This window comes from Lacerta agilis, chromosome 13, assembly GCF_009819535.1.
Source record: "Lacerta agilis isolate rLacAgi1 chromosome 13, rLacAgi1.pri, whole genome shotgun sequence".
Lineage (NCBI taxonomy): Eukaryota > Metazoa > Chordata > Lepidosauria > Squamata > Lacertidae > Lacerta > Lacerta agilis.
This window is the reverse complement of record NC_046324.1, coordinates 32,526,933-32,548,938: the sequence shown is the minus strand read 5'-3', so window position 1 is coordinate 32,548,938 and position 22,006 is coordinate 32,526,933. Positions and strand designations below refer to the sequence as shown.

General features: G+C 42.2%; 1 protein-coding gene across 12 annotated transcripts in view; it reads left to right on the top strand.

Annotated features, from left to right (window-relative positions):
* The first annotated feature begins 6,106 nt into the window (after positions 1–6,106).
* Positions 6,107–22,006, top strand: part of RBFOX1 (RNA binding fox-1 homolog 1) — a 1,003,674-nt gene continuing 987,774 nt past the window's right edge. For 4 of the 12 annotated variants that reach the window (XM_033166777.1, XM_033166788.1, XM_033166794.1 and 1 more), the window contains exon 1: positions 6,111–6,387. In XM_033166777.1, the coding sequence (XP_033022668.1) occupies positions 6,385–6,387 (3 nt within the window). In that variant the 5' untranslated portion in view covers positions 6,111–6,384. Of the gene's footprint in view, positions 6,388–22,006 lie in introns of all 12 variants that reach the window. The other 8 variants (XM_033166789.1, XM_033166793.1, XM_033166781.1 and 5 more) reach the window with 6 other exon arrangements.

Genomic DNA, 22,006 nt, shown 5'->3' with positions numbered 1-22,006 from the left:
TATGATTTTGTTGTTCAGTCGTTCAGTCGTGTCCGACTCTTCATGACCCCATGGACCAGAGCACGCCAGGCACGCCTCCTATCCTTCACTGCCTCTCGCAGTTTGGCCAAACTCATGTTAGTAGCTTCGGGAACACTGTCCAACCATCTCATCCCCTGTTGTCCCCTTCTCCTTTCCCAACATCAGGGTCTTTTCTAAGGAGTCTTCTCTTCTCATGAGGTGGCCAAAGTACTGGAGCCTCAACTTCAGGATCTGTCCTTCTAGTGAGCACTCAGGGCTGATTTCTTTGAGAATGGATAGGTTTGATCTTCTTGCAGTCCATGGGACTCTCAAGAGTCTCCTCCAGCACCATAATTCAAAAGCATCAGTTCTTCGGCGATCAGCCTTCTTTATGGTCCAGCTCTCACTTCCATACATTACTACTAGAGGAGGGAGAAAGGTTGTTTTCTGCTGCTCCAGAGAAGCGGACACGGAGCAATAGATTCAAACTACAAGAAAGAAGATTCCACCTAAACATTAGGAAGAACTTCCTGACAGTAAGAGCTGTTCGACAGTGGAATTTGCTGCCAAGGAGTCTACTTCTTTGGAGGTCTTTAAGCAGAGGCTTGACAGCCATCTGTCAGGAATGCTTTGATGGTGTTTCCTGCTTGGCAGGGGGTTGGACTGGATGGCCCTTGTGGTCTCTTCCAACTCTATGATTCTATGATCTACTTGCATTGGTGTGCTTTTGAACTGCTGGATTGGCAGAAGCTGGACAGAGCAATGGGAGCTCATCCCATCGTGCAGATTCGAACCACCAACCTTCTGATCAGCAAGCCCAAGAGCTCAGTAGTTTGGACCACAGTGCCACCCACTGTGAATCTTGCATCCTGTGCACACCCTTCTATCCAAGTAAGATTTACCTTAGTCTGTATGTGTGACTAATCATTTTATAATCTGTTTCTTAATCACTTTTTGCTCTTTCCACTTCAGTCTGTGTTTTGAGTTCTGAGCTCCTCTTGCATAAAGGAAACAATGTGTTTCCCCATTCACTATAATGGGGAATCTTACAATTGATTTTTTCCCCTTTTTGGCCAAAGTGGATGACATTTATAGGCACAAGAGACCTCCAGAATGCCAAATTGCAGACAGATAGGTCTAGCGGCTGTTTGTGGGGAAAGTGTTTCATGTTCCTGACTACTCCTTTGGGGTGGGGATGGAGGTTTTTTCTTTCTTACTATAAAATAATTACGAGGTGACCAAGTATGGTTTTTTTGCTTGTACAAATTTTTAAAACTTTGCAGCTTCATACCAACTGTCTAACCATTACATTATACAACATTTAATTAGTTTACTGGTCAAGTATCAATGACTATTTGAAACCTTACTGGTAAGCGCTACCTTACTTCCTCATTCAGCTCACCTCTCTTCCTCTCTCCATACATTTCATAGACTCTAAAAGGAACACAAGTCTTTAGCAGTTCAAGAATGCTGGAATTCTAAAACTTGTATGTTGTTTTCAAGGTTTTAAGTGACCGATAAACAAAGCTGTGTGTCTGCTGAGATGCTAACGTTGCAGCCCTTGTGTACTCAACTCTGTGTGATGCATTTGTGACTTAAGTTAGTTAATGTACAGCATAGTGATTTAAGGCCCACGCTCTTTCTTTTATGTGGTGCACCATTAACATCATGGGAGTTATGCTTCTGAATTAAGAGGATAATAGACCCCTTATTTTCTAAGCCACTAGCTTCCTGGTGGTGTTTATTATTTATAAACTTGCCTTTTGCACATCCCTGGGAGACTTTTCAGACTTGGCTATGCCTTAATGCTGAGCAAATCACTTGGCCACCCTCTGCAAGTCTTCCCATCTAGAAGCTGCAGAAAGAGCAGCGACTTTTAAAAATGCAAAAATATTTAGGAGATAAAAAGAGTGGTGAAGTGTGAGAATTCCCATGTCGGATAATGGTTGGTTGCAGAACAAATTTTATGGAATCACTTGGATTGGGGAAAGTAGAACCCCGTTAAATGGTCACAGGCAGGTATGCAGTATGCACACTCTAGAGCGGAAGACTTCTCACAGAGAGCACGAGGAATATGCAATCTTTTTCACACTTACTGATGGGAAGTTCAACAGAATTCAATATGACTTGCTTCCAAACATATGCATAGAATTGCTCTGTACACTGGCTGTGCAGGCTAAGTCAGAGGTGGAAAACCAGATGTTGTTCAACTTCAGCTCCCTGCAAACCAAGCCCACATACCGGTAATCAATAGTTAGGAATGATGGGAGCTGTCCAGCAGCACCTAGACGGTTCTCAATCCCTGCTTGAAAGAATAGTTGCTGGGTTTTTGCATCTTGTATGAGGGAGCTGTCCAATTGTTGAATTCCTCTGTCTCAAGAGACAATGGAGTTAATCTCCAGGGGTGGAGTCAAACCACTGCATTAGCAGCACCAAAGGGATGCAAGCCTTGGCCATTTGGCACCTGCTTGGCTGAAGGAATTGCCAGAAGGGGGTGTAAAAGGTGCCATTAAATCGTTTTGGGGATTCCACTCCAGATTTGTGTAGGGTTTACTCCTCAACCTTTTCTTCTCCCGCAGATATCCCACAAGGCAGCAGAGGTCTAGGATCAGTTTTCCTTCTCCTAGATGGGCTTCCTTACCAGGTTAGGGTGATGAGCCCCATCTGCCACTCACTTCCCTCTGCAGCATGTAGAGAAACCACCTTCTTGACTGCTGGACCCACTATTGGTCTTGTCTACTCAATCCACCAGAGCCTGTATTCACATGCAAGGGAATTCCCTAACTCACCAATGGGTTGAGACCCATCAGCTACAGTCACCTGGTTTAGCTGGCCATTCGAAGCTGTTTCCCTGGGTGTGGCCACTGTCACATGCTGACAGATTCTAGGAGCCACAGGTGAGAGCTGAGTGCAGGGTGGGGACAAAAGGTAGTTGAAATATAAATATTTAATTCCTGTGAAGTTACTCAAAGCCAAGAATATATATTTTTTTGTAAAAAAATAAATAAAGAGAATTGTTAACTGTCTAGTACAGCCAATGTAAAGATGTGGCAGAATTATGTGCCTCCGATTGGAGGCTAATTGGGAAGCAGCAATGTCAGAACAGTAAATCACATGGAGATCCAACAGGCAACCTCCTCCACAAGGGGTATTTTATTGCTTGCATAATCTTTCAATTGGTTCATTTCTCAAGGCACCTACACTGAAGTAGGGGATTGCATTTACCCAAGAGACTAGTTCCATTTAATTCCCCTGTGATTATTCATGACTGGTAACTACTCTCACACCTGAATATTTACAGAACTAGGAATTAAGTATAATTTTATAGGTTTATAATTAAACAACGGGGGGGGGGGAATCACTGAAAATTGTATGCATTTACAGTCCTGCTAATTGATGGTGCTGGGAGGTTTGATTTTATGCTTTTGTACAGATGAAAGAAAATAAAGGAAGATTATTCATTAGTTTGTATTTATCTTTCATAATTTCCTAAAGTTTCTTTTAAGTGACTTTATCATAGCTGTCAACTTTTTCCTTTTTTAAAGGGAAATTCCCTTATTCCGAATAGGATTCCTTGCAAGAAAAGGGAAAAGTTGACAGCTACGGACTTTATATTTCACTAACTTTGACCCAACGAAAGTCCAGATTCTGGCTGTGTATAGAAATAGCTTTCTGTCCTCCCCTCTTCAGAGCCAAGTTGGAAGTGCCTTCACCCTTACTTTCAAACCATGTAGTTGGACAGCTTCCTCAAAATCCCTGCTCCAAAAGAGGATTGCCACTACCTGCTCCCAGGCTGCTCCTGTGCCACACAACAGAAATTAAGCAGGTGCAGGGTTTCTCCCCCCCCATCACTTTAATCTCCATGCCAGGCTACTGTTAGGAATGAGCTACTAAAACAGCTGCTGCCAAACCTCCAGAGGTTTTGGACTAAAGCTCCCATCAATCCCCGACAACACAGCCATGTCTGGGGCTGATGGGAGTTGTAGTCCTAAGCATCTGGAAGGCACTAAGTTGGCAAAAGGGTGTTCTAAAAAGGAGGCACCTTTACATCAAAGGTGCTCTTAGTTGACACATACACACAACCCCTGCCCACCCACATGAAACCAAAAGTACCTTTCAGCCTCTCCACAGCTACCATAGTCAACTTGTGAGGGTTGTTAGGTAAGGGCAAAAAAAGAAAAGAAAATCAACATCTTAATAAATTACAGCTGAATCATCTTTTTGTTTACTCTAAATTAGCAATGACATCCTAACAATGACTACTTCCAGGTAAGTGAAGTTATGGTTGCAGTTTTCACCCCACAGAGCTCAATCAGACTTGGCCTACAATCCAAAATCTCATTCACCTGGGCCTCGCCCATTAAACCCAACTTCTGAACAGACATGGTTAGGGATTGAACTGATTTATTTATATGCGAATTTTTCGACTGGAGCCCCCAAAGTGGATCAGATAAAATGTAATAGATCAGAAACAGTGCAGACCTATGACACCCCCCCCTTCCTCCAATAAATGTTGGGAGATTCACAGCTCCCATCTCATATGTTGGAGGTGAGGGGACAGGACGGCAATGAACTCCAGAAGAGCTGAGCCAGGATGACTTACGCCCATCTCCCGGACCGTTATAGGCTTCTCTCGAATCTAAGTGTCCTGTGAACACGCTAAGTATCGGGCGAGGTTTGTTTCTCGGTAGAAAATGCCTACAGATCGCATAAAGGTCGGTTGAGGGGACGGGGGTTATCCCCTAACCCCCACCCCCAACAAATCCACCCTCCACGCTGCAGTGTTGTTGTTGTTTATAATCGTTTTGCCAATAGAACCTCGCTTCCCCCAAAATCCATCAACCCACACTTGTAGTTGTGAGATGCAGATGCCGGGATCTTAACTCCTGACAGAAAAGAATCGGCTACCCGTTTCCTCGGGAGTAAAGCCCCACTGATTGAAAGGAGGGGGGGGATTTACATCCGAGTAAACATGCGCACAGCCGATCCGGTGGCAGGCAGGCAGCAGAAGCGGCGGCGGGAGGAAGAGGCGAGGCAGGCGAGACTTACGCCACCCTCCCTGAGCGCGGAAGGTGCTGCGATCCGCGCCGCTCCTTCAGCTGGGAAGGTTCTCCACCCCGCTGGCCGTTTCGCTTTGCGATCTCTCCCCACCCCCCGCGCGTGGGCTGTGCTAAAAGCCGCGCGGATCTCGCAGCCGCCTCCGCCTCCACACACACTTCATCATCTCTCTCCCCAGCCCCCCAGCCCGCCGCCCCTTTGAAGGTCACCTCCCTCTCCGAGCCACTTCGCAGCGCCGGCTTGGGGGGGGGGGGGAGAGAGAGAGAGAAGAGCCGCCACAATAGCAGCGCCTCCCTTCTTCTTCCTCCTCCCTATTTCGCCGGGCCAAAGTCAGCTCTTCCCTCAGCTGGGAATCCCCCCTCCCCTCAGTCAATCTAACATACACACACCTCCAGCCTCGGAGGAGCCACGCGCGGACGCCAACTCGGCACGCGCCGCCCTCAGCTCCAAAAGGCGCGCGCGCTCTCTTTCTTCCTGTCTCCCCGCAGCTTTGCCAGCTGCCTTCGTGACGGGGGTGGGTTTTTTTTTTAAATGAAGAAAGAGGGGTGCTAGTTACGCCTTCCTAAGGAAGGGAATTGCCTGAACGACCAGGAAGGGGGGGGGTGCGTGCTGTTTAAATAATTCTCCAGTCCAGCCAGGTGTTTCTCGACGGCTCCTCAGTAGCTTCTTCAGGTGCTGACCCCCCACACGCGCACGCGCGCCACCGTCCCAAGCTCCGCAGTCCTCTCGGCTATCCTCTCTCGCCTCAGAAAAAAAGAGTATTTTTTTTTTGCGAGGGGGGGAGGGGGACAGCCGCGCGTGCGCGCAGACTAGGCGGCAGCTTGGCTGCTCCTGTGCCTCAGAGTGCGTTTGCTCTTCTTTTATTATTGTTGCTGTTATTATTATTATTAACGGGCTTTTTATTTGGCGCCCAATCTCGCGCGCCCAAGCCCAGCTCTCTTTCTCTTCTCCCTCGTTCCACCTCGCGAGCGGCCGAACGGAGCGAGGCGAGCGAGCGAAGAGAAGTTTTCTCCTTCCCCTCAAAGAACGCGGGAAAAAGCTCTCTCGCGCCGTCGAGGAGGAAAAGAAGCTGCTGAGGGGAAGCACCTGAGAAGTTGGCTCTTCTCCTTCCTGAGGGAGGAGGGGAAAGGCGAGAAGCGCTGCCCTGCGCCCCCTCGGGCCCTGCGCCTCGCCGGAGTTGGACTCTCTGCCCGGCAAGCGAAGGGCGCCAACTTTCTTCTCGCCCATCTTCAACTCTACTTAGCCAGCGAATCTGGACGCGACGGGAGGACAGAGAGCGGGAGAGAAGATCCCGGAGAACTTATTGGGGGCCCCGCGCTTCTCTGTATGGTAGGTGGAAGTGGGCCCCTGGCTGAAAAGGGCTTGGGGAGAAGCAGCCTTGGCCTCCGTTTTCATTTTAAGAGGGGGCGGGGCAGGGGGCGGGGCAAGGGCTGGTTGACCAATGGTGAGCCAGGTGTTGCGCTTTCTCTTCCTTCCCGCCCACTTGTCCCATCGCAGGTGTGCTGGGGCAGCTTGTGGCTAAATGAGATTGCAGTAAGGAACTTCTTCCAGAGGCTTCAATTTTTGCCAGTATTCTTTCCAAGGAGGTGTCTGGGGGTGGGGGGTGGGGTTGGGGTTGGGCGTGGGCCACCCTTCCCATCTCCCATCTCCCATCTCCCATACCCATCAGCAATTTTAGGCCAGATGTGATTTTTTTCCTGTGATAGCTGTGATAGCTACCTTGCTCCAAGGTATATTTAGCCTTGCTGTACATTTCCCACATCATCCCTTCCATTATCTATGGTAGAATTATACTGCTTCCCCCTACCCCCAAAGTTCTGCAAAGACACTATGCTTTTGTGTGGAAGTTCTAGTTGGTAGTTAACATATGGACGCTGAAAGGACAGGGCACAGTCCTGGCACAGCTAAGAACTCTTCAGTCCTGTTGATATTCATGGGAGCTTTTATAAGCACATGCTTTATTCTTTCATGGCAACATCACTGAAATTTTAAAGAGCTGCTTACCTTTGGTTGGTTGAGTACATCGTTATTATTTTTGAAACAGGAGACATGGGCAAGGGAAGGAGCAGGGATTGGAATGGTATCCCTGAAGGAAATGGCTTTTACATTAGGGAGGGATTTACATACTGTCTTGGTAATAAATCAGCATTTATTTATTTATTTATTTAGCCTGCCTCGATGTAGGAGTTTGGGAGAGCTGTTTATGCTATTTATGCTGGGGGCATGTAGAGATAAATGTGTGTGGGAAGATATGATAATGAGGATGAGCAGTTGCACACTTGGGTGCAGGACCACAAACAGGAAATAAAAATGTATGAAAATGCAGCAATGCATCAATTATTGTAAAGTCTTGTGCATTCGATTAAATGCATGGTCTATTCCTTATAAGCATGTAACAAGGGATGCATACCTAGTTTCCAACTGCACATATGTTGAGCTCTGAAAGCGAAGATGTAGTAAAAATATATGTTCCTAAAATCGTTCCAACGTGGTGTGTGTGAGAAACTTCATATTTCTTAAAATAAAACTAGACCATTTTTGAAAGAGAAAAAAATCAGAAGATATTTTAGCAGCTGCATGGAACTGCTGCTCTCTAGCTTCCCCCTAGAAATTGTATCTAAGTATAAAAGCTTTCAATAAATACTACTATAGCAGACCTTTTTTCATCTTGTTCCTGCTTCCTAGCCATTTTTCTTTATATGTTCACATTACAAGTTGAAATGATACTATATAAGATACAGATTACAATTCATCCCAGGTTTACTTCTTTGGCAGAGAGGCATGAATTTTGTGGTGTGACAAATGAAACCTTTGTAGCACTACAGAGAATGTTTGTTTCCATGGCAGGCTGTTATTCAGACAACTGCTGAAACATGTTTGACATAAATGTTGACCTTTTAAAAAAACATATTCAAACATGTAGAGCATGCAGCTTGGCTCAAATTAAATGTTGATCATTACATTTACAGTTCAGGATAACCAAAATTTCCCACATTTACTAAGAGCATGATACAGTCAAAGCTAAACTCTGACAAGTTCCACTGAGTTTAGCGGGAGAGGCCAGCAAATCTTTAAACCTCTCACGCAAGAGCCACAGTGTGCTCAATGTGGCTGGATCATGCCCAAAGTTTTATGTTCATAGATATAGAAAGATCACTAAATGTTTTGTCATGTAATGGAGAATTCTGAGCACACTGTGTGTTTGTTTACACAAACATTTTTTTGTTTAGTTCTTAGTGTTGTTAGTTTGACAGTAAATATATATACGTAGGACAGAAACTGAATGAAGAAACATTTCAAAACCCTGGACAAATTCATGATTGACTATGGAGTGATTTCTATACTTGTTTGCTTTGATGTATCCATTGAGCACGGTATTTGTCTAGAACTCTGTTACTCCGGCCATAAAATGTGAGCTCTAAGTCCTCTGCTCCAAGTCAGCCTTCTTAGCTAAACCAACTTTCTTTCAGCATAATCCTCTCCATCTGCAATAAGGAGATAATAATAATACCAGTCATTTCTAGCAGGCTGTTGTAAGCACTCTTATTAAATTAAGGTTAGGGAAATCCTAACCCCACTTACCTGGGAGGAAGCCCTGTTGAATCCAGTAGGACTTACCGGTACTTTGGATTATAATGGGTTAGGTTTGCAGCCTCAGTGTTCTAAATACTTGAAATATTCCCTGTAGATGCTAAAATGTCATTACTTGGATGTTTAAAAGACCAAGGGCCATCTAGTACATATTATGGGCATCTAATTTTGGAAGTTGTTATACCACAGAATGGAACACTGTACAGAGATATGTCAAAGAAATAGGTGAAACTGAATTTTTATTTATTAAGGGTGCTACTTGCCTCTTGGTTGACAAAACTACCCCCCCCCCTTACAATAAGTTGCTGCATATTTATTGTTGCTTAGTTTTTCTGATTATTTTAATTTGATTTGCTGGTAGTTTTTGGAAGCTTCTGGTGCAAGGTTAGCTGTACCTAAGGGTCTTTTGGGGTGGGGAGCATTTTCTTTTAGAAGCCTGATGGTAAAGTCCTGTATATGTCTGCTCAAGTAAGCACCATTGAGTTAAACGTGACTTTCTCCCAGGAAACTGTGCATAGGACTGAAATCTTAAGTCTGCATAGGATAGAACGGTAAACGTTTCAAGAAATCACTTATCAGTTCAGTAGGGACATGAGAATATGCTCTCTTGAAGTATTTACAGGCAGGACTTCTGCTGCAAACAATTGCTTCTGCTAAACTGAACACATATGAATAATTTTGCAATTTTCAGGAATAAAGGCAAATACGCTGTGCTGTATAAGAGCACCATTTCTAGTAGATATGCAGTAGATAGAGTTAAGATCTAGAATAACTTAAATGAGCAACATTTCATTGCCAGTTTTTGCTTCACTATAATGGAAGTTGTTATTGTGCATTGCAATACTGTACTACAAATAAAATACCGTAAACTGAATTAGGTAATACATGATGTTTACAAAATAACATAACTAATTCAAACTTATTTACAAATGGAAATAAAGTAGTGACATACAATTTAATCTATGCATTCCATTAACAGTGCATTTGCAACTTTGCATCACCAAACTGATTATATTTTCACCCCATCTTTCCTTGAAGCAGCTTGGGGAGCTTTCTCGCTGAGTGAGGGCTATCATCAGATGCTTCTCTGACGCTCAGTCCACCCAACTGGCTTTGCATTGGAACCTTAGGGGGAAATGCTTTCTAAAGCAACCACTGGACGCTATTTATGAACCACAGAAGGCTTGAAGAGAGCATTCTTGGGGATGAGCCACCTTTAATAGCAAGCTTGAGTGGCCTGTGGTTTGCAGTAATAGGCTGTTAAAGTGTTCCTTTTGTAACATACTTGGCTCTAATGTTGCTAAGGCCGCAGTCATATAAACAAACTGAGGGTAAATGCAACTGAACACAGCGAGACACACTTCATGCAAATACAGCCAGGCGTGGAGCACCCCAAAATGTTTTTTTGATAGTTTTATAGCTTATACCATTGCTCCTCTACCACAGCGAAACCTTACCATGGTATTCCCGGATGCGAACTACATCCACTTGCAAGTGAATGCAATATACAGGTAAATAGTACATTTTCAGCAGTGGTGAAATAGACTGAATGCATCCAGACATGAAGAAGTATGATTAGGTTTAGCTGTGGTAAGGAAATCCTACTGTAAACTGTAAGTTATAAAACTTTCAAAATCATATTTGAGAATCAAAAAGAGTTTCCGAAAAGAAAACAGCCTGACAACTGCCCTAAAACGAAAGCTCTGCTCTTTCTCTCCCAGCTTCGTGGGGGGGGGGAGAGATTGTAGATGCCCAGTGGGCACTCAGGATTCAGAAGCGTTTCTCTTTTTATTGCCCGCTGCTTTGGAACAAGAGGCAGAAGCAATGCTAATTGGCTCTGTTTAAAAATGGGAAGTGTGTGCGCAATAGGGATGTTTCTGTTTCTGTTTCAAGCTGCACACATCATAATCAGTGCTGTTTCCATTCTGCTTCAGGCTGATTTTTGCCAGATATTATGTTATTTGTCTTGTTGTCCACTATTTAATGTAAGTTATGCAACTTGCTTCACTATTTACTTAGCTTATGCAAGTTACATTCATTCCAATGCAATCTTAAAACAATGTAGAAAAAGGTAATTGATTATGTATCATTTGCAAACTAAAAAAAAGTGAATTAATACCCATTGTATTTGCTTGACTGATTTTCATTCCTGAGCACAAACAGTTTCCACTTCCTTTTCTGTTTTTATCAGAATTCCCCCTCCCTCTGTGGATATGGACACACACATATCACTCTTCTAAGAAGTTTGTATTGTATTTTTATAATATTGACATGTTTGCTGCTCTGGGCTTCTTTGGAGGAAGGGTGGGATATATATTTAATAAATAGTAACACCCACCCACAAATACAATGTTTGTACAAGTGAAAAATAGAATATATTGATCTGCTGCAGTGATATAAAAATAAATATTCATGTTACAGACATTTATGGGCGAGTCAGTCCTTTTAAAGTACCAGTAGACCCAGAGCTGCAATTTAGAGATATAATCTGGTGACAAGATAGCACATATACCTCAAAAGATGCTTCTTTGGAATTTTGTGGAAGTTCAGTACTTTGCAGATGAGCAAAATGTTTCACTGGTGCAATGAAGCTCAAATGGTACAATCCACCAAGGACATCTATGGTGCAAGTCCCTTTGAAAGGTAGTTCTGCAGAGATTCCTGGGGAAATTGCACTCTGCATTTCCAATAGGCAATATTCACATCAAACTACAACAATACCTACCAGAGAGTCCTCCTACTTTTTCTTCTGCATCATAGGAGGGTAGTTGCATGTTGGATATAGTCTGAAGAACCAGAGAGAGAGAGAGAGAGAGAGAGAGAGAGAGAGAGAGAGAGAGAGAGCAAACCAGAAAACTAGATTTTCTGTGCTTACAAAGGAAGAAGACGACCACATTTTTTGTTGTTAAAGCAAAGATAAGGAAAAGAAAAGCAACGATACAATAATAATCAAAAAATGGCAAGTTAAAAATGGTTGCCTATACGTAAAGCATGTTAGGGAAAACAAATGAGTAATGTCTGAGAAAATGAGCTGGAATTTAAGGAACTGTGTGAACGTCGGTGGTTCTTGGAGATGGTTTTATTGAACTTTCACTACATATTAATAAAACTCATTACCAGTAGATTCAGCCTATGCTTTGCATGCAGAGGGCCCCACGTTTAACCCCTGCATCTCCAGGCAGGGTTGGGAGGGGTCCCTGCCTGAAACTTTGGAGATCAACTGCCAATCAGTGTAAGCAACTCTGAGTCACATGGGCCAAAGGTCTGATTTGGTTTGAGAGTTTTCTAAGGGAGAGGCCTAGTTAACAGAAGATTGGAAGGAAACAGAGGAAGATTAGTATGAAGAAGTTTCCTGTTTCTCCTTGCTCAGGGGGAGAGCACATGCTTCCATGTGAAATAGTCCCAGGTTCAGTCTCCAGGTAGAGGTGGGAAATAATCATGCCTTGCCTCTTCCCTTTGATGAGTGGGATGGGACATAAGCTTTAACATGGCAAATAGAAGGCATTCCTGCTCTGGGCAAGCAAACAGGTGCTTCTCTGGGCAAGCCTCTTGGACAACCCAATTAAGCCTTTTTTTAGGATCCAGCCCCTCACCCACTTTGATCACTTGCCCTGACAACTTTGACACTTATTGAGGCACCAATGGTACCTCCCCCAACCTGTTCAACCTGGATCATCTAGCACCAACTCTCTGATATCTGCTGCCACCTATTTTGCATCCTCCCACCCCCTCCAAGACAGCTCCATGAGACTCAATGCCACTGTATTTGATTCATGTCCACGATGGCTGCATTTTAAATTGTAATTTTGATTGGACCGTAGATGTTGATGTGTTGAAAAATAACTTTATTCTGCTAGGAAACTGGTTTTGACACAAGAAAAATGTTTCTGGGATGCTGGGATTTCACAGCGATACAAAGCAGGATTGCTGAAGTTCATATGAATATTCCAAAGGCTACAAAATAGAAACAGTTGTCTTTGACACATGGTGTGGATTTAAGCTAAATGGACAGCATCCATTGCCAGCAGGTACAGCAAATGAGTTCAAAATTGAAGTCAATAGAATATGATTTCGCTACTTAGGGAGATCTTGTTTGAGTTGACACAGCCAGTTTGAATGGGGACTACCCACTATGTGCTTCCCTTGGATTGCAAATGTAGAAGCAGGGAGCATTTCCAAGGGGGAACTGCAGAGCAAGAGGGAGGGGCATTTTCAAATGCGTCATAAAACCAAAAGTAAATCCAGGGGTTGCTTTGGTGGGGGGTGGGTGGGTGGGTCATATGATAGATTTTGTAGGGGATGGTTGTCAGGTAGAGATGGGGTAGAAATTTGATTCATTTCACATTTAAAGATAAACTTGATTAAATTTGTGCTTTCTGAAAAACGTGAACTGAAAGAGTCATCCTTTGAAATTCTCATTTTATAAATTTTGCAATGCAGTCCTGCAGCCAAGCAGTGTGTGTGTGTGTGTGTGTAAAAAGGGATGTTTGGTAGGAAGAGGGCCTTCTCAGTGTCTGCTCCCATACTTTGGAACTCCTTTCATAGAGAAGTTAGACTGGCTTCCTCCTCCTTGTCCTTCCACCAACATGTGAAGACTTTCTAATTCTAACAGGCTTTTAGGAACTGACTGTTTTTTTAAGGAAAAGGCTTGTGTTGTCATCTTCTTTATGTTTTCATAGATCGTATTCTATTAATGTTAATTTTTTTAATGATAGCTTTTTATATGCTTTTAGCTGTTTCTGTTTTATCTGTAGGCTGCCTTGAGTCCCCATCACACAAAAAAGCAGGATATAAACAAACAAACAAATGCATTATAATAAAGTGTACACATATTGGTGAAAATAACATACAAAAATGTATTATATTATGGGAAATTCCTTTACAAATGTGTATATGTGTCAACACTGCATGCAAAAATTGGTTTTAGAATAAGTTCACACTAAAATGCAGGAACATTTTCAAAAGGATTTTTTAAATCAAAATTTAAAAAAACACTAAAATTAAGATTGAAAAAAAGAGAGAAGAAAAACAGAACAACTGAAAATTGACAGATTTGGCTATCCCTCTTGGCAGGAGGGAGAAACACAGGAAAACTTCTTGCAAATGCTGCTCTTCCTTTTGTCACTGTATTATCTTGTCAAGTACAGGGTTGGGAGTGTATAAACATGTTCCCCTTCCCTCTCATTCAAGACTGAATAACAGCACTTATTCATATGTTGCAGCAACCTTGATGAAGTGAAGCAGGTTGAGGTCTGAATGGAACTTTAGTGTCTTGAGTTTCCTTGGCAGAAAGACAGGGTAAAAATGTTGGAACATACAAGCATCAAAAGCACTTTGGGAGGGGGAAGAATATTACTCATGGTTGCACTGGCATTGTATATGAACCTCTTTCAGATATACTAGCTAGCTCATATAAGCAGAACAAAAGAGCCTTAGCTCCATTGTAGAGCATCTGCTTTGCATGCAGAAGGTCCTGGCATCAATCCCCAGCATCTCTGGGTAGGATGGGGGAAAAAAACTCCTGTCAGAAACCATGGCGAGTTGTTGTCGGTCTGTGCAGATGCTACTGAGTTAGAAATACCAGTGTCTAACTTGGTCTAATGCAGCTTCATATGTTCCTTAAAGGTTGGCAAATGTTTGGCCACAACAACCACCAGACCTTGTTGGCCTGCAACTGCCACCATCCCAGACCCATGCATCGTGCTTGCTGGCACTGATGTGAGTTGTAGTTGAATAACTTACATTGGCCATATCTGCAGTAGGGCACAGGAATGCTTTGAACAAATTAAGAGAGCCCAGACACTTGGAAAGTCTGGGATAAACCTTGATATGATATCTATCTTTCCCCCTTTCTAAAATGCTGTTGGAAGCTGGTTGACCAAATTGGGTCATGGAGCGCATGCTTAACAGAATGCCTTCTGTTGTCTGAGTGCCAAAGGCAGATAGGCATACCTGTGCATGACACGTTTTAAATACTATGGTATTTAAAATCAATGTGGCATTAACAACAAAAACCACTAAGAACTCGGCAAATTTATCCCAAGTGGTTTAGAGAATTTCTGAAAAGAATTCGGCTGGTATCCATAGGGATACTTCAGCTCTAAAATGCCCTTTCTAACCTGGGTGATTTAAAATGCTTGTTATCTGGAAATCTTAAAACTAGCATGACTTATTAAATTCCAAGATGTCTGCAGAAGTTCATTAACAGTTAGAACATAACCCTCTTTTTAACACAACAGGTGACTTTGCACAGTAGGTGGCTGTTAAGTATATGCATTTATTACACAATGAAATCTTCCTTTTAGGGAAAGGCGTCATGCCTCTCTGAAACAGAAATACAGTGCAACTTGTGATAACCCATGTACTGCTAAAATAACTTATGAACCAGAAATTGAAAGGCTGCATTGTAAAGGTTATGCACAGGTGGCCAGAGCTGAAATTGTACAGTCAACCTTGAACTTCTCATTTACTGCTTTCTGTGGTCTACCAAATGTCGCATTTTATTCAGACATGATTACTGGATGAAAACATAAAGATTGGAATTTTTTTTTTTTACCTCTCCCATTTAATTCATATACTTTTTAGGTGTGTGGGTACTGGCGTTTGGGAGCTGAAAGATAGACTGATATTAGCATAATTTATTTTACTGAACAGACAAATACGAGGATGGTAAACTTGTGGCTTAATTAGGAATAGATGAATCTGTTGATTTCAGTTTCTCATTTCTGCAGTTGTAAGTTCAGTTTGCCACATTTTCACATCGCACTTGTTTATTTAAAAAGGCGAAAACATTAAAACTTCCAATTATCCTTTTTGTATTTCTTATTTAACTTCTTTAACATAACATACAGCTGTAATTCTCTTTCTTTACTCTTACTATCTTCTCATACTGGAAGTTTTGAGATTGAGTGATATGAAGTGTTGTAAGATAGGTGAGAATAAATGTGTATATCTGTAGGATGCCTGAAGGTTTGAATGTAATGTATGCATGAGATTATGTTTGTCAATGTTTGAAGATGTTTTATTTGTTATGATTTCAAATAATAAAGAGAGATTTCAAAATAAAAATAAAAAGGCGAAAACAAAAATGATAATGCATTTTCTTTTCGCAAGCAACATCTTCAAGCAGGTTGCTTTTCTGCATTCTATTTTCACTAACATACACATTTTGTATGCAGTTTTTTGGTTGGAGACCTGGATCATTCAGTATGGAAAAGCGCAAGTTTTGAAGGATAGCTGTGATTCAGTTTGTGCATTGGTTTGAATTAGCTATGTTAAACCAGAGAAGGAGGATGCCTTCCAGTGTTGTTGAAGTCAGTCTATCAACCCATGGTCAATAGTCGAGGATAATGGGAGTTGTTGTCCAGCAGCAGCTGGATGGCCATATGTTCCCCACCCCTGACTTAAACCAAGCAAAATTTATCCCCCTTCTATAGCTTTTACACAGTGTTGCTCAAACATTTGATACTTGGGGCACAGTTTCTTTTGTATTGACATTTGAGACATAGGAAGCTGCCTTATAGTGTGTCAGACCATTTGTCCACCTGGCTCAGTATTCTGGCTGACAATCATTTGAGGTCATGATGCCAGGCAGCTTTTATAACTGGACTTATCTTGCAAGGTGCTTTGCAAAACCTGGCAATCAGAATCCCCCTTCAAAGTGTTAGCTTGTGGAGTGCTTTGCTAGATCTTGCAGAGCCCTTTCACTCAGCTGATTGGCAGTGCCCACAATTACCCCCTTTAGGGTGAATCAGATTTTTAGCTGACAACAGGTATGGGGCAGGTGGGTGTGGCCTAACCCAAATGGGGAAGGCTTATTATGTTACCCCCCCCTGCTATGGATGACATTGTGTGTAATTCAGCATGTGTTGTGTGTGTGTGGGGGGCTACCTTGATAGAATTCAAAACTGTGATCATTGTAGGGTTGAATAACAAGTTCTAGCTCTGAAAGTCACATTGAAAAGTATGCCATAAATTGGATAGCTGCAGCTGATCTACATATTTAGTTTGCTTCTGATTGGCAGCATTTGAATGAACATAATTTGTGAACATGTTGCAGTTCACAACTCTTGGAGGGCACTTTGAAGGGTGGACTAATGAAGTCCAGGTGAACATTTCTGAATGCCACAAGCAAGGTTTTTCAGTTAGTTACATTTTGGGAGAAGGAGAGAGGGGAGGGTCTTCTTGATATATCTTTTTAAGGACCTTGGAGGCTTGCAAAGTTGTCATAATCTTCAAATAGAGGGAAAAATCAGTGAAGCTACAGACTGCCCGTGTGACTTTGATACAGGGAAATATACTAGAGCAGATTACAGTGGAGTCAGTTTATAAACATTCTGGTTGCAACATACGTTTGCCAAGAATATATAATGGCTCGCTAATCCAGTTAGTTGATTGTGGGAATGCTGTGGATGTAATTTACCTTTATTTTAATAACATTCTCCATGACTTTCGTTAGCAGACTGGTTAAATGCTATATTATAATGGCATCAGATTAAGACCTAGTGTGCTCATTGGTGATTCCTCATCCAGCTGGAGAGAGAACAATTACTTTTATCTTTTACACAAAGAAATCTCTAATTTACAGATAACAAAAAACTTGGAGGGATAGCTAAAACTTCAGAAGACAGGGATGAAATTTAGAATGACCTTGATAAAGTGGACTGAAACTAGTTCTGTGCTGAATTCTGTCCTCCAACTTCTCAAACATTTTGAGAACTGGACCCCTTTGGGAGGAAGAAGGGCAGGATAGAAATTTGATGAATCAAATCTGATAAATATTATTTAGACAAGGAAAATAATAAAGACAGAAAGGATTAATTTAATCACAGTTGTGATTTGATTGGGCCCCTTGTGTGGTCCATTTACCATTTGAGTGATTGAGGTTCAGGAAATGGCAATGAAATATTGGAGGGGCGACCTATTGTGTGCCTGCCCTGTACCTGCTAAGCTAGTTTGCTGCCCTATAACCTTTGTGAAATAAAGTGCCAGTGTAGTTGGCTTCTGTACATGGAATTGGGGTGCTGTTGTCCTTTCTTGGTCCTGCAACTCTTCACCCACACAACAAGAGCTAAAACAGCTTTCCAAAGCAGGAAGAAAAAAGTATTGGAGACAAGGAATTTGTGAATCTGTCAATTTTGGTTTCTTTCTGTTTCTTATTTTTCCATGCCTAAGTCTTTACTATTCCACATCAGTTTTTTTGTTTGTTTTTTGTTTTTGTTTTTAAGTGCTTAGGAAAATTCACCAGCATTTTAGTACACATTTCTCCTAATCTGCATAGTTTTGCAAAATACTTTTATATGTTGTTTTCACTAATATATGCATTTTTGTACACATTGCTTGGCTGGAGAAGTGCGTCACAAAATTTGGAGAAGAGAGAATTTCAAAGGATTTATGTGTGTTGGGTTGTTTTGGAAGGTTTAGATTGGATAGATTTCCCTTTAAATAAGAATTTCTTCTTGTAAGAGGCAGTTTACAAACCAGCATTTAAAATAAAAGATGAAAGCAATAAACAGGGCAAATAAAAGCAGCTCATGATTAATAGTAGATCTAATATTCAGATTTCCCTCATGCAAATCAAATTGAAAGAAAATGATGAAAGCTTTTCTGTTAATTATGACACATTACTAGAGTGGCTTTAATTTGCTTTGTTCTCATGTTGTTGTTGTTGTTTTTGTCCCCAGTGTTGCTTGGGAATTCTAGGAAACCAAAAATAAACTGCAGTTTTCAAATTGGTTGTTAAAATCAGTGCAGTTTTGAAAGGTTCAGCCCACCATCTTGTTTCAAAATGGTGTCAAATTCCACCCAGGAAGGCCTTGAAACAAACAGGCCTTTGAGCTGAAAACCATTCTGCAGACCTGCTTTGACCACTACACTGCGCTGTCTTTTGTAGGTTATGGGATTTCAGGATTTTGTAAGCTACCTTCCAAACATTATCAATATGGCATAATGTAAATATATTAAACAAAAAAGTTCTAGTTTCCAAGCATTGCAATTATTTTTGCAACAAGTTCACGCTAAGAAGTGATGGATAGAAACTTTGATACAGTTATAAAATGGGTCCTTGTGTTATTTATGAAAGAGTCACATGTCTGTCACAGCTGTATTCCTCTGTATTGTGGTATAGAAAAGACCTTGGCGCCTTAAACAAACAAACAAAAAATGCCCAGGTTCTGTGCTAGCATTGAATGTTATGAATGCTACTGTTTGATCATCCTGGTCTACTGAAACACACACAGAGCCTTTAGAAAACAAACCAAAAATCCCGCGATTCTTGCTGTTTGAGGTGGGGGTGCAGCTTAATCAATTCTAGGATTGTAAGGAAGGATGTAGTGCCAACAGGTGCTGGATTTTAGAGCGGAATCTATGTGGCAAGGAGCACCTGTTGAACCCCAATTCCATGGATTATATATTTTATTTGCAAACATTCCTGTCAAGGTGAGGGGAAAGGCTCGAATGTTACATAGGCACCTTAAGGCCATTGTACCCATGGGTGTCATGTTGGCAATCTCGGCATTAAAATTATGTGCCTCGCTTGTTTGGAGTGACTGAATTCTGTATGCATGGCTATATTTGTGTGTGGTATTCTGTACAGCTTTTCCAAACAAAACCAAAATGGCTATGCCTTGCCACACAGTTTTCCAGATGTTTTTCACAAGGACCCTAAACGGCCTCGGTCCTGTATACCTGAAGGAGCGTCTCCACCCGCACCGTTCAGCCTGGACACTGAGATCCAGCACCGAGGGCCTTCTGGTGGTTCCCTCACTGCGAGAAGCAAAGCTACAGGGAACCAGGCAGAGGGCCTTCTCGGTAGTGGCGCCCGCCCTGTGGAACGCCCTCCCATCAGGGGCCAGAGAGATAAACAACTACCTGTCATTCAGAAAATACCTGAAGGCAGCCCTGTTTAGGGAAGTTTTTAATCTGTGACTTTGTATTGTATTTTGATATTTGTTGGAAGCCACCCAGAGTGGCCGGGGAGACCCAGCCAGATGAGTGGGGTATAAATAAATTATTATTATTATTAGCGTACTGCATCTCCCAACAGTCCCACGTAGCCCCAACCAGTCTAACACTAGAACCCCAATGAAAGTTAATGTTGGAACATTAAAGGCAGATAAAAGAAAGTTTCTTCATGCAGCACATGGTTAAACTATGGGACATGCTCCCTCATCAGGCAGCGATGTCCACCAACTTCAAAAGGATTAGGCAAATTCATGGAGGGTGAGGCTATGTTCTATCCCCACTGTCAGAGGCAGTAATGCTTCTGAATGCTAGTTGCTGGAAATGACAGAAGGGTAGAGTGCTCTCATGTTTGGCTTGTGCTTGTGGGTTTCTCACAGGCATTTGGTTTGCCGCTCTGAGAACAGTATGCTGGGTAAGATGATCCAGCAGGCTGTCCTTACATTCTTATGCCAGGTTGGGGAAGACTGGTCCAACCCATGCATATATTTTTGTAGACTTGAAAACAGATGTTTATCCTTTCTGAATGCAAATAATCCTGAATGCAAACAATGCAACCACAAATATTGTCAGTACTTTGATGCAGTCTGTTTTGCTATTTATAACTTCAGAAAAAATGTTTGTGTGTGTGTGAGAGAGAGTGTGTGTTTGATAGCATCATTCTAAATGCCCTGCTCGTCATATAAAGCTTTTTACAAAACCATTTGCCTTCTAGATGTTTGAATGAAATGGGACATCTCCAGTTACAAAATTGAACAATACAGAAACAATTTACATTTGAAGTCCCTAATTTTATTTTAGTCACGAGTGTGTGTGTGTGTGTGTGTGTGTGTGTGTGTTTAATGCATTTTGCTGTTTAAAATGACTGGCTAAAATGACTGACTAAAGTGCCCTATCTTCAAACCTTGCAAAGAGCATCTACATAAAATCCCAGCTACCACATGGTGATAGCCATTTTACATTCATTGTAGCAGAATTGCTTGGAATGCTCCAGAGTGTGGTTTCAAGCTAACTGCATAGCAGGTACCCAGCAGAGGAGTTAATGTATCCTTTTGATCTTTCCCTGATGCAAGATCTTCCTGTGCAGCACACTCCTTTTCCACTGTTTACAATTCCAAATGTCTTTCAGAAATGACATTTTGAGCGTGGTGTTCTCCTGCCAAGAAAGGAAGATGGCGCATCATTCCCTTTGGGGTTCATATTTTGCCGTCCTTATTATTGAATAATTATGGAAGTTTCCCTACTGCTGCAATAATGACTCACCTCTGTACATATATGTGCACATGCCAGACGTAGCTTGTTTTTCAACTATCTTTGTTCCAGCTCTTTTACCCTTGACCTCCTGCTTTCCCCCAGTCACTTTAATTTAAGAAAATGGTAGGGAACCTCAGGTCTTGGGAAGAGAGTCATATATAGCCCCCAGACACTGCTTTCTGGCACTTAGGAAGCTCCTCGGGCCATGCCTCTCACAAGCCCTCCTAATACTCCTGTTGTCTGACTGGAATGTCCCCCTGAGCTGTGATAATGTTGCTTGCTTGCTTGGATTAAATATGTGTGTTTTTATTTAGAAAGTTGATACTTTTGCATGGCCAAAATGTATGGATGTTTTAGTTGAGATTCCTGCATTGCAGGGGGTCTGGCTGAGATGACCCTCAGAGTCCCTTCCAACTGTACAGTTCTATGATTCTATACAAATGTAAGTCACATCTATTGTTCCATTCAGTTTTGCTTCTGTCGCCTGCTCAATACTGGCATGCAGCTCATTGGATATGGCCCTTTAGCTGAGTTAAGTTTATTTACTTCTCCCTTGTGGCTTGTCCTCTGTCTGTTCACCAAAGTTCTGCATTGCAACTCAGTTGTGTTTATAGACAGTAAACATGCTGGTGACTGTCCACCTACATCCACTTACAGGCTTGCCTGCACCTCCTTCTTGGCCTTCAGGTGATTCTTCCCCCGCTTGTCCCAGCAAAAGTGAGGATGACTGCTGAGAGATAGACTTTTAGTGTTGTGGGCGAGACAGCACTATCCATATATCCCAACCTTCACCAGGCTAGTGCCCTCTGCATGTTTTGGATTATAATTTCCATCATCCCTGACCATTGATCATGTTGGCTGAGGCTGATTAGTGTTGCTGTTTGAGACATATGGATGATAACAGAGTAGGAAGGCTGACTGGCAGTGGTTATCCTGTATTTCAGAGAGGAATCTTCCAAGCCCTAGATGGGAAGACTAGGGAGCTTCTGCCACTTAGCCACGGCCCTCTATCATCTTAAAACCACCTTAAGGTATGCCTCAATTTCATAGCAACCTCTGTGAAGTCCTTGGGTCTGGGATGGGTAACCTGTGGCCATCCAGCAGTTGCTGAACTACAAATCCCAAAGAATGTCAAGATTTGTGG